At 36.4% G+C, this 12,501-nt stretch overlaps 1 protein-coding gene across 1 annotated transcript in view; it reads left to right on the forward strand.

The window, feature by feature from the left end:
* The window catches only part of LOC116992904 (beta-1,3-glucosyltransferase-like), a 53,941-nt gene that overhangs the window by 24,545 nt on the left and 16,895 nt on the right, over nt 1-12,501 (forward strand). Inside the window, exons 5-6 of the mRNA XM_033053015.1 lie at nt 7,796-7,872; nt 10,356-10,467. Coding sequence (XP_032908906.1) covers nt 7,796-7,872; nt 10,356-10,467 — 189 coding nt within the window. The remainder of the gene's footprint in view (nt 1-7,795; nt 7,873-10,355; nt 10,468-12,501) is intronic.

The raw sequence follows: 12,501 nt of genomic DNA on the forward strand, positions 1-12,501 counted from the left end.
TCTACAATAATTTGTCTTTATGGCAAGGTTTTCCACCATATCAGATGAACCCTATTTTTTTAAATTAAGACAGATATGTTTTAACTTCAAAAGCTTTCAACTTTTTGATTTCTCAGGATTACCAGATCAATTCCCTTTGATTTTTTGTGTAAAGTAATAGTGTGCCCTTTGCTTCCCTTCTAGCAATGTGTTTTTTTTTTCTACAAGGGTTCATTCTTTTTTGTGTTTACAACATCATCCACTACTTTAATATTTACATTTGTTTTCCAAATCTGTCCATAAAATTACACTTATATTATGTGAGAAAAACTTGCAGTATAAAAACCTAATAAGAGTGTGCATTTAAGCGGTCAGTATATGAAATTCCTTTTTCAACTATTTTATCCATGTTAGCAGCTGTGTTTTATATTGTGTTACTTATTCTGCTTGCATACATTGCCTAGTGTCAGTATGCTCTTGGCCATTTTTCTTTGTTTTTCTTCATAATGCACCATTCCTTTTAAGATTTCCATTTTAAAGTCCAACTGCTCATTCTGGGGCTTCAGTATTTGGGTGCTCAAGTTGTGACATGCTTCTAAACTCTGTTCTGTGGAAAGGTGAGGTGCATTCAAAATAAAACCTTCTGAAAATGTTCCAGGAAAAGGGTACAAAAGCTACTGCTTAGTTTTGAAAATGTATTTCAGAGTTGCCTTAAATCTCTTCAAGGTCAGCTTGCAGGGCTTTACACATTTGAGGGACTTTTGTTTAATCTTTGCTTTCCTCCAGCTGTTCTACCTTTTTGTTTTAATTGTTCGATCTTTGACTTTCTAATATGCCCTTGCTTCTCATTCTGCAAAGGTTCTGGCATCCTTTTGACAATTGCTAGGCTTTATTATCAGCAGAATTGATGTCTGGCTCATTAACTGTTGAAACTGTGAAAGTTACCTACACTGAGTGCTGGAAGGTGAACAGGATCGTTTTCCTCTAATGGATGCTCAGCAGATTTGAAGGAATTTGTAGAAGTCGGATAATTCTGCACTAATGAGATCTTTTAAATGTTTTAGTAGTGATGAATGGGCTGCCCTCAGCCCTGCCTTTCACGTCATGTACCGTTTTTATATTGCTGCTTTTACCAATCAAAGTTGTGGTAACGTCCTTCACTTTTTAAATGCAGAAAATAGGACCTGTCGTCTCACAGAGATGCCTTGTCATGTCAGGGCAAAATATATACAAAAAATTCAGAAGTTTAAAGTGCTTTAGGCTAAGTGTCTCTCTCAGCCTCTTCAGCAGCAATCTCTGCATACTTAATAGGATTTGAAAAAACCTGTTTCAATAAGGTATTTCTTTTCTTGGTGAAGAATGAGATTGCTATAAAGCTTCCTCCTCCACTGCTGTTGGCTATATTAAAATTGCTCAGTCATCTTTGAATAGAGTGCTCAAGTATACATGAGACTAGAATTACTAAATCATCAGATTAAAATCATTACCTGGTGACAGTTGTTTTGTTCTTGTAAATTCTCCTGAGCATCTCTACTAGTACTTGAAGTACATTTACCAAATTTATTGCCTTGTGGAAGCTTCATTCTGTTCTGCCTTCCCTAGTTAAAAAAGGTGCGTGAGATTTATTTGGCCAGAGCCTGTTGTGAGGAAGGCACCTGCTCCCCCATGTATCACACTGGTTTAGCTTGGGACACAACTGTCTCAATCTTGCTGTCAGTGAAAGATGCTTCAGGTTTTCCCTGAAAATAAAAATCTACTTATACTGCTGATCTTGCTGATATTAAAAGAAGCATCTGAACCCCATAAATTGCCTAATTTCATTGCTTGAATCATAGAATCATTACGGTTGAAAAAGATCTCAAATCATGAAGTCTTTGACTGAATACCACCACACCCACTAAACCATATCAGGAAATGCCACATCTGCCCAGTTTTTAGAATGCTGGTGACTCCACCACTGCCCTGGGAAGTTTGTTCCAATGCTTACTTGCTCTTTCAGTGAAGAAATCTGTCCCTATATCCAACCTGAAGTATTTTTATGCACTAGTTGGGTTTGACAAAGATTTTACTTTTAAGTAAAAACTCGCTTTACAGACTAATATTATCAACTACAATATTAAAATCCTATCTTAAACACATTGTAAACAAACATCTTACTCAGACCAGTTGGCAGTATAATTATAGTGGTTCATCTTTAATATTGGCTTTTGTAATAACAGCTATGTGCTGTATACCACACGTCTGTCTTTTGTATGATTGCATTTTTTTAGAATGCAACTGGGAACTGTGGAGAAAGTATTCCTTGCTGCTTTTTATTCACTGAATTGAAGAGCAAAGAGCACTTTACTGCAATGTGTTGTTGTCATCCTAGGCTGCTGTCTTAATATACTCATCTATGGTAGCATATATAATAAGCACTCAAAACTTTTCCAGATTTTTCTCCACATTTTTTTTTAATTTGTCTTGCTACAAAATAAAGTCTCATTTGTTAATTTTTCTGCAGTACTTGCTCTTGATTTGTAAAAGCAGGGTAGTGCTGTGACCTTTCACTGAATTCTCTGAAATGATACAAAACACATTATGAAAACTCAGGGTTTTTTTAAAATGATAACTGGGCATCTGAGACTAGAACAGAAGTAGGAATTCTCTCTAATGAAAATAGTATATTATATTTTATTACTTTGGGCTTCCTGAGGAGCAAAATATTATTGGAAACCATGCCTTATTAGAAACGTGGGTTTTGTTGTTGTGGGGGTTTTTTGCACCTTGTTGTGGCCTTTCAGTACTTAGCAGGGGCTTATAAAGAAAGATGGGAACAGGCTTTTTAGAGGGCCTGTAATGATAAGGCAAGGGTAAAGTTCTTAAACTAAAGGAGAGTAGATTCAGACTCAAAAGAAGGAAGAAATTTTTCACAGTGATGTTGGTGAAACACTGACAGTTTGCCAGAGAGGTGATTGATATCCCATCCCTGGAAACATTTAAGATCATTTTGATCACGGCTCTGAGCAACCTGATGTAGCTGAAGGTGTCCCTGCTCATTGGAGGGGCTTGGACTAGAGCTTTAAAGGTTCCTTCCAATTCAAAGCTGTTCTACAATTCTATGAAAGAAGTCTAAAGGGAGAAATAGAGCAAGGAAATAAAAGGACTGGACAACTTTGGAGAAACCCCTAAATAACTGATGTGTTAAACAGAAGCAAAGTTCCTTTACAGTGATATTGCAAAATAGTGCTTTAAATCATTCATGAGTTTTATTTGAATGGGATTATAGAAATAATATTTTGTCCTGGATTCTTGGATAAAATTGAAAGTTATGTCTTTAAAACATGAAAAATGTTTGAAATGTGTATTGTAATTTTCAATATTTAAGAAAAATGTTAGAATATAGAGAAGATGTAATGTTTGATACAATGTTTGAAGCTGGCAATTCCCAGTAAATTGTCTGACCCACTGGGCTTAGAGGTAGGAGATTTGCTGTTGCATACTTTAACTATTGCTACTGGGATTACTTTCTTTTACAAATCCTTCAGGATTTCTACAGAATTGGCATATTTTTGAAAATAAAGCTGTAGGGAGACTTCAGTATCTATTCCACAGCTCTTCTTTGTCAAAGTAGTCATAACAGACTTGAGTAAGAGCTTGGCTTATTTAACCTCCCAAGGGAAGGCTGAGAAGGTAGGCTAACTCTGAACATGTCTTAGGATTGATTACTGAAAAGAAGATGAGAGAGTAGGGAAAATGTTGTTACATCCTTGTAGGGTATGTAGAGATGGGATGACATTTCTAACTCTGGAGCTGTGCAGCGCAGTGGCAGTGCTTGGGGTTTTAGATCCCCACTCCTGCCCCCTCGGCTCTGGGCTTTACCGGGCAGTTTAATAAGCTCACAAAGCACAGAGATGATTGATGCAAGACACCTAGATACCAGCAAAGTGGACTCATTAGGAGCAAATTCTATACACTACTTCATTTTTCTCTAGTGTATTACAAGATGGCTTTTTGCTCTGCTCAGGTGACTCAGTAACATAATGAACACATTACTGTCGTGTTTTGCATTTCACCACAGTTCTGTATCTGTTTCTGTGTCATACTTGCAAAATCATGTCACACATGACATGTAATTATTAGTGCTGAGCAAGATCTAGTTTGAATTGTGTTCTAATAAAGTGTGATCTCACAAGAGAATACACTCAGGGCAAGGTTTGGTTATGCTTAGATGAAAGTCAGTGAACTCTTTTGCAGAAGAAGAAAGCAAACACAGTTCTGGATCATAGAGAATCATAGAGAATGTGACCTAGCCTGGAAATCCCATTTTAGCTGGGGTCGATCTCTGCCATCCTGCATGCATATAGGAGCCCATTTTGGCCTCATAATCTATGAAACCTTAGCATTTTCTTTTGGTTTTACCCTAAACAGTTTTGTTCTCTATAAATTACACATTTCTCATACAGGGTTTGGTAGATTAATTGGAAATTGCATGTAGTGCAGAAAGAATACAGATACTTGTTTCAGGTAAACAATTCCCTTACTTAATTCTTAACTCTTTTATTCTGAATTACCTTTTCTTTGTTGGATATACTAGTCCTCCAAGGTTTTTCATGTTAATGAAGAAAACTTTCAATATTGAGATTCAAGAACCAGAGTTCTCTCTGTGATTTGGTGTGAAATTGATTGTGTCATTAGCATCTTCAACTTGCATAAAAAATACTAGATGATTTTAAGGTACAAATGAGGCTGTGTGAGTCTGTGTCTTCTTAGAATTGGCTTGAAAACATGGATCTAACTCCTTTATTCACAATTAGATTTTTGTTTTTGTGAAGTTTGAAATTGTAATCTGTGGCAGGTATTGCTGATCTCTTTGTGCTGATAAAGTAGGTGATACTTAGAATAAAAATGTCTCATACTGTGTTTCAGACTACAAGCAATTCCATTTCTTGGTTTTGGCCTTTAAAGTCATCTCAGTTGTGTAAGTGGAGAGGGGAGTTTCTCAGTCTTCAAAAAGTAATTGAATTATTTTATTTAGTTTATAAGACAGTTGTGTCATATGTAAAATGTTGGTATGTGTGAAAACACATGTGCTTTGTAACTGTGGAAACAAAAATTTCAAGCTAGAATAACCAATGAATGCAGTGGAGGCCATGGATGCATTTGTAGGAGAGTTTTATGAGACAGGCAGACCCAGTGTGCAAGTTACATTTCATTACCTTGGCTGCACGTGCCCTTCCACTCCTCAAAGCTGACACCAGCTACATGTTGCTTTTTTGTTCTGTCCTTGTACTGGGGATAGATTAAATAAATCAAATAGGTCAGCCCAGTTCCACTAGGTTCAGAGTAAAAACGAGAAAGGAAAAGCAACAGAAATCCCTCAGTATTTTTGAAGGAGGTGTTTTAGACCGATACAGTGTGTTTTAAGCTTCTCCTTTATTAAATTAGAATTGATGCATGGTTAGAGGTGAGTGGAAGGACAGGATCGTGCAGGACATGTATTTTCATGTTTTAGAGAAAGTTGGGTAGAGAAAGAGACCAGGTTTATGAGGTTGTCAAAGAGAAAAGATATCCTTGTAAAAGCATTGGATAAGCTCAAGAGAGAGAGCTTTTCCTTTATCATCTTCACTCTGCACAAAGGAAATGGTTGGGTTTTTTGTTAAAGAGATAACTGAGTGTATGGTACTTACCTACTTAGATTATGTATTTTACTTCATACCTTTTGCATGGGTAAATTCTGTTTTTATCTAAAATTAATCCAGTTTCAGCTTTCAGTGCAACAGAGACACTGAGTATATCATTATTAACTACTTTTTTCTTTGTCTGGATCCTATTGTACATGAAATACATGGCTGCCTACAAATACTATCATAGCTGCAGGTTTTGTATGTGTGTAAAAGTAAATGTTCTTGTAAAGACAGAGGTCTGCCCTTTTATCTTCTCATCTGCAGTCCCATAAGTAAGCATAATATTATGATTTTACCATAAACTTACACCAAAACTAAAAATAAATCAATGAATCTGAGTAAACAAAATCAATAAAGATAAAATTATACCAAATTTACTTTACTTTTTACCATTTTCACATTTTGATGAAATACAAGATGTTGAGAATACTATGACTGAGATTTTCCACTTCCACAAAAAAACTCTGAACTTTTGGCTTTTCAGTAAATTGAAAACAAGCAGAAGCATTTTTGTTAGGTTGGCTTGAACCTGAACCATAAATCAGAAATGGTGATTTTTGAGATGCAGGTGAATATCCCATTCCAAACTAGAGTATTGGCATTGTTTCTTTTCAATTTGGGTCCTCTAATAGCATAAATCCTTATTTTTGTATAAGATTAATGCAATCCTGAGAGACACAGTTATTCCTTAGAGTGGTAGAGATATTTCCTTAGCATATGAAATTTGGAGAGTTTATGTATTTCTAGGTGCTCTGCTTAATTGCCCTTTAAAATTATTTAAAGTAAACTTGACAGAGTCAGCAAATAGTGTAAACTTTATCTTATAGCTTTTCTTAGAAAATAAATTATTTTTGTGTTTAGGTGTGAATTTTGTGTTAATGGCATAGTTCACAAAAAGCCTTCATCAAGCAGGAATGTTTGGCTGTAAGTGGACAAGGATTAGGGCCTGGAGAGACAGGTGCACCTCTACAACTCATGGTCCTCTCTCTGGTTTTGGGAACACAGACCTCCAAAGACAGACACACAAAGCATCCTGCCCAGGAGTCAGAAATGGAATTTAAGGAGGAGACAGGACAGGCTGCAGTGATCAGAGCAGGGCATGGCCAGACAAGTGTCCTGGCCAGCAATTTGTTACAAGTGACCAACTCCTTTTTTCTCCTACACTTACCAATGATTTTTCCTCCTTGTCCTGGTTCCAGCTAGGATAGAGGAAAGAGGGAAACAGGAGGGTTGAACGAGCAGCTGCATGGTGCTTAATTTCCAGCTGTGCTTTAACCACTCCTCAACCCATCGTAATTCTCCTTTTGCTGACCTTTGTCTCTCTCCTAAGCATCTCACCTGAAGTTTTGTGCCAGCCCAAAGTGCTATTGCCCTGAATGCTGTGGTGAGTCCCTCCTGTGGGCAGTGACCCCCTGTCAGTGGTCCCTGTGTTTTAAGGCATGGTATCTGTATCCAGCTTTTGGCATGTATTACAAATCAAGCAGTTTGGTTTATCAGAAGGCCGTGTTTAAATGGTCTTTTCTTGGAAATTACCCCAGAATGATGGCTTATCTGCTAGACATTGGGATCTGCCACATCAAAGGGGTTTCAAGTAACAAAGAGCAAAAGAACTTTCCTTTGTAGGAAAGCTTCTTTCATCTTTCAGAAAGAGAAAAATGCTAACTCCTCATTTTGATTTTTGTGTAAATCCATGGGTATTTGTCATGATGTCAGTGTGACAGGTCAAAGCTCAGCTCAAAGTGAGGAGTGTTAGAACTCTCACTTAAGCTGTGTGTAACATGCTTGTCCAAAGGAAGCCTTTGTAGAATATACTACATTACTTATAAATATTTCTTTACAATATGGGATTTTATGGTGTGACATATGATGTATTGATTACATGGGTTCTTATGCAAAGTATTTAACTTGAAGTCTGTTAACTTATAACTGAAAGACAATTAAGAAATTATGAGTTGGAAGAAGCACTATCCCTAACTTGCAGATCACCTTGTTTCATACCATCCTAAGTCATCTATTCTTCAGGTCTACTTGCCAGTCAAAACCAGTGAAAACTAAGTCATTCCAGAAAAAAATTTTAAAGAGTAATTGATGTTTAGGAAGAAAGTACATTTAATTCAAGTTTAATGGGAATATTTTTATTTGTCTTAAAGGAATTGCCTAAAGTTCTACTTATTCATCAGATCGACAGGCATGAAGGTGCATGGACAATATTGCCATTAATGAAAGAGTAAGTGTAATGAATGCCAGTTATTTTCAGAAGCGTTTGTAACCAAGAATATATTTATTACTCAGACTTCTTTTTTCAGAAGCAAAATTTATTAATGAGAGTTGCAACCTTAGATTTTAACTTTCTTACTGTACTTCTTTTATTTTCATTTCACAAAGCAATTTTCTGATAAACTTAATTAAATCAGGGAAGCCTATTTAAAATAAAAGAACAATAACAATATAATTTATTTGAGCAACAACCTGCTTCAAATCCTGGTGCATTTTAAAATTATTAGGGAAGTAAACTAGTCTAAAGAAACAACATTTATAGATCTGTATTTTTCTATTTGGTCCCCAGTTCTCACAGTGTAAGTGTGAAGCATTACATAAATTTTGATCTTTCAGATTACTTGACTGAATGAAGTGGAATAAATGTTTTTAAAAAGAGATCATAATATTTGTTTGAGGTTTTTATTGCTTATAGTGTTTACAAGAGATTGCATGTCTCTCTAGCGAGAAGTTGTAGGGTTCAGCATCTTTTTAGATGCTTGTATGGCAAATATTCATATTAGTATGATCAGAAAAGACAGGTAGTCTCAAGTATCTTTTCTTCTTAGCTTATGCAGATGGCTCCAAGGAAGACATGCTGCATTTTCATGATAGTATCTTGCAAACTGTCAGGAAACATTTTGTTTCAGAAATCCTGAAGCTCCATGATACTGAAGACTATCTTTTGCCTGAAGCTTGCATTTGAAATCTTGAGGTTTAATTTAGTTAATATAATTTATTAGACTTACTCAGGGTGAGGTTTTTATGTCAGAGTGGTTGCAGGACAGGGTACTTTTCCTTCTGTTTTCCACTGCTTTGTGTGTAGAAAAATGAAAATAGTGCTTGTATAGCGGCTGTCTTTGAGATATATGGAAACTGTGAAAAATAGCAAAAGAGATTTGAAGTAAATTGAAAAACTGGAAGATGATGTTCAAACTATCAATCATCTTTCCTTTTTTCCCCTGCTTAGCTCCTGTTTCAATGACCTTGTGGTTCCTCTTCTGAATTATTTATGTCTTGGTGACAGGGCTTACAGATACAGCTCTTAAAAGATGGCAAAACTAAAAGAAAAAATACAAATGCTTATTTGTGTGAAAAAGCAGAACAAAATTCTTTAGAAATCAGAAGAGGAATCATAAGTAGAGGATTTCCATCTTGAGATTTCTGGAATACGGATTTCCGTGTGTGTACTGTTTCACTTAGTACTTTTGTTGAATGAAGACATGGAGTAGTTTAGAAGTATATTGATGTTTGGAAGCTTGTATTGTTTTGTTTTCTTAATGGACGAAAGAGGATGGAGGAAGTTCAGCCCATCCTGCAGCAGCTGATGCTGGTTTTAATTTAGATATAAGATGCACCTGTATCAGAAAACTGCTTTCAAAAGAATAGATTTATCAGTCCTGTAGTTGTCAGCATTTTTAAGGAGGTCTCTAAGAAGTTGTGAAAATTCTTAATTTTTAATTCTTGAGCACAGGATAAGTTGGACAAAATATTTAATTTCAGAAGATATAATCAGTGGGTGTCTTATGACACAGTATCCTTACTGTGCCCAGAAGGCCTGCTACATTTCTTCTCAGTAACCATGTTCATTCAGCAGAGAAGAAATCCCTTTTTAAAAAAACCAGGATCTTATCTAGGAATCTCCAATGTCTCCTTGAAGTCTGAACTCCAAACTTTTGTGCTCTGAGGTCCCCATAAGATTCTCTTGGCGACCTTAAGTACTTAGCCTTGGGAAACATTCCCAAAAGCCATGCAAAGGAAATTGGCCAAATAAAGATTGTAGGTTTTTTTCCATTATGATGTTATTAATTGATACAGCTCTGTTTTGATGAGTAGTGGAAGAATTAAGGCTAGAGGAGCAGAGAAACAAGGAATGACATTTTTTCTCAAGGAGTCAGGAATCCTGCGTTGAGATTATTGCTGTCTTTAAGGAGTCCCTTCAGTCTGTACAGTTTAACTGTACTGGAAAATCCAATGAAGTTTTTGGGTTGGGAATGACCTGTGACCAACAGCTGTGAGAAAACCTGTCATTAGTCATTTTGATGATGGTTGCAATGCTGCTAGATGTTAGATGGCCAGTGGTGGGGCCCCTTGGAAGAAGGGGAAGGTAATTTAAACTGCTATCTATGGACTTCTGAATTCATAGGTGGCTATTAGACCTGTACATTTCTGAATGGAAATTCTTTATGTGTCTCTGTTCCCTTCTTTTTGGAATAACTGGTGCTTTATAACCAGATAGCAGCAGAGTCAGCATCTTTATCCATTCACAGCAGTCCTCTGATGTGTAATTCCAAATCAGTAGTAAAACTGAAAAAAAAAAAACAAAAACAACTTTCTGCTTCTGTGTAAATGAAGAATTGATGGCAGATTATTTATGTTTGGGGAATGTGCCTTGAATATGCCATTTTTGTTCCTAAGCGGCCTTATTAGTAAATTGTTTCTTTCTTTTTTTAGCTTCTCTCTTACCTATGGTAGGAACTCCTCATGGATTTTCTTCTGTGAAGAAGATACAAGAATACAAGTCGTAAAACTGCTAGAAACTCTCAGAAGATTTGACAAGTCAAAGGTGAAATAAAAATTAGGAGATTTGCCTTTTTTTTTAATGTGATTGAGTGTGTTTTGCCAAATCTGGAAAAGATGTGTCCAAACACCTTAAAACAGGGGCAGAGATTTCTGTTGCTGAGACTGAGAGCAAGATATTTAACATGAAACAGTACAAATGCCTGTATAGCTGTTAAAGAACTGTTAAAATCAAGCAGAGAAACCATTTTTTCTGTGAATAGCCTGAAAATTATGTACCATAAATAAAAAGAGGAATATAGTCTGTTTTGTGATCCCTTCTCCCCATTTTCCTGTCCGTTATCAATTCTGGTTATTGTCAGACTGAATGACTGATGCTAGTTTGTCTTTGATGTAAAATAGTAGGGTGTTTTACTTGCATTCTGTTTCTGATCCGTCTTGGAGATAAGTATTCTGTACCTGTTGGAAAAAAAACAACACCAAACGATTTGCAGAACAAAATAGAAGTACAGTCACCAAGGAGAAAAGCAAATTTGGCAATGCAACTGACAGGAAAGGTGTTAGTATTTGGAATTTTCAGTTTTCAGAAAAACACCCCACCTTGGTGTCAGTCCTTTCCCTGTAATAAAAGAAGCCCAGATCTTGCATGTGAAATATGTTTTGCTTCTGTATTGTAATTCTGCTTCAGGACTCACTTTAGCTTCTTTGCTTCCTTTTAAAGCACATGGCCTTGTGTTTTCTCACAGTTCTTTTCTAAAATGGTAATAACAATAACAATTCAGAGGTCTTACCTTTTAAAACAGTTGGTCTTTGAAACAGAGGACTGAATATATTCAGACATTTGGAAACTCCTCTTTTTTTCTGTTTCAGAAACACCTGCTAGTAATTGATATTCTCAGAATAAAAACATGAATATTTTTGTTCCAGATACCCTTTTACCAGTTTTACTCTCTGCTTTGCATTATATACAGATTCTAATAAAATAACAAATTACATTCCAACCTGCAATAAATGGGAAATAGAACATTTTGGTTTTGTACATAGTAATTGTCATCTTAGTGTAACAGTCCATCCTTGATTCCTTATATGCAGTAGCAGTCCATCAGGTACACAATTTAAGGTGATTTATATCAGAGCTCCTTCAATATTCACTTTTAAGTCTCAACAATCTGCATCATAAACAGTTGGTATACATTTATCTCATTAAGAGGTCTGCAATGGGCATGTGAATTGTTAAGGAATCTGCAGCTTTTCAGTGTGGATATGTAGAGATTAGTAACAGAAAAATTGAGACTGATACAAGTGTAGCATTGAATGTAATAGTGAGTGAAAATAGATGTTTCAAAGCATTGAAAGAGACTCTGGAGGAATGTTAAGAGGATGTCCTGCATTGATAATCAAAGGCATTACTGGCTGCAGTAAAACTGAAAAACAGTGGGGAATGTCTTTAAATATAGACCTCAAGGCAAGCACTCAGATGCTGAATTATACCTGAACATCAGGCAATCCTTTTGTATTGTGCAGGTGAATGAGCATTGGCCAAAGACATTGTGAACTCTCAATCCTTGGATGTAACTCATGAGCCATGGTCCTGACATCTGCTTTGAAGCTGGCCTGGCCTGAGCTGGAGAAGTTGGGCCAGGTGGTCCCGAGAGATCCCTTCCAATCTGAGCCCCTCTGTGATTCTGTGTTTCAACAGTAGATTGATTCCAACTGTGCTTTCACATTGGAAGATGGCAGCAAGGTTAAACCAAGTTGTATGTGCCACTCCTCTTCCAGGCATCCTCTCAGGGCAATGGACTACAGCCCCAAAGATGTCTGGAATGAATAACCCAAGTGGATGGGCAGCAATGACTTAGTAGCTGTTGATACCTAAAGGGTATAAAAGATCTGTTTTAAGAACAGTTTGTCTTTTGAGAATCCTAAGAACTCATAAAATGTGAGACAGTGAGGGTGTGACAGCTGAAATCTCTTTTTAAGTTCCCTAGTGTGGAAGAGGCTAGATGGATGGAAATTCAAAACTGATATGCATGAGTTCCTGAATACAATGCTTCTGAGTGTCTTGTCTAGAGGGCAGTCA

Source organism: Catharus ustulatus, chromosome 2, assembly GCF_009819885.2.
Source record: "Catharus ustulatus isolate bCatUst1 chromosome 2, bCatUst1.pri.v2, whole genome shotgun sequence".
NCBI lineage: Eukaryota > Metazoa > Chordata > Aves > Passeriformes > Turdidae > Catharus > Catharus ustulatus.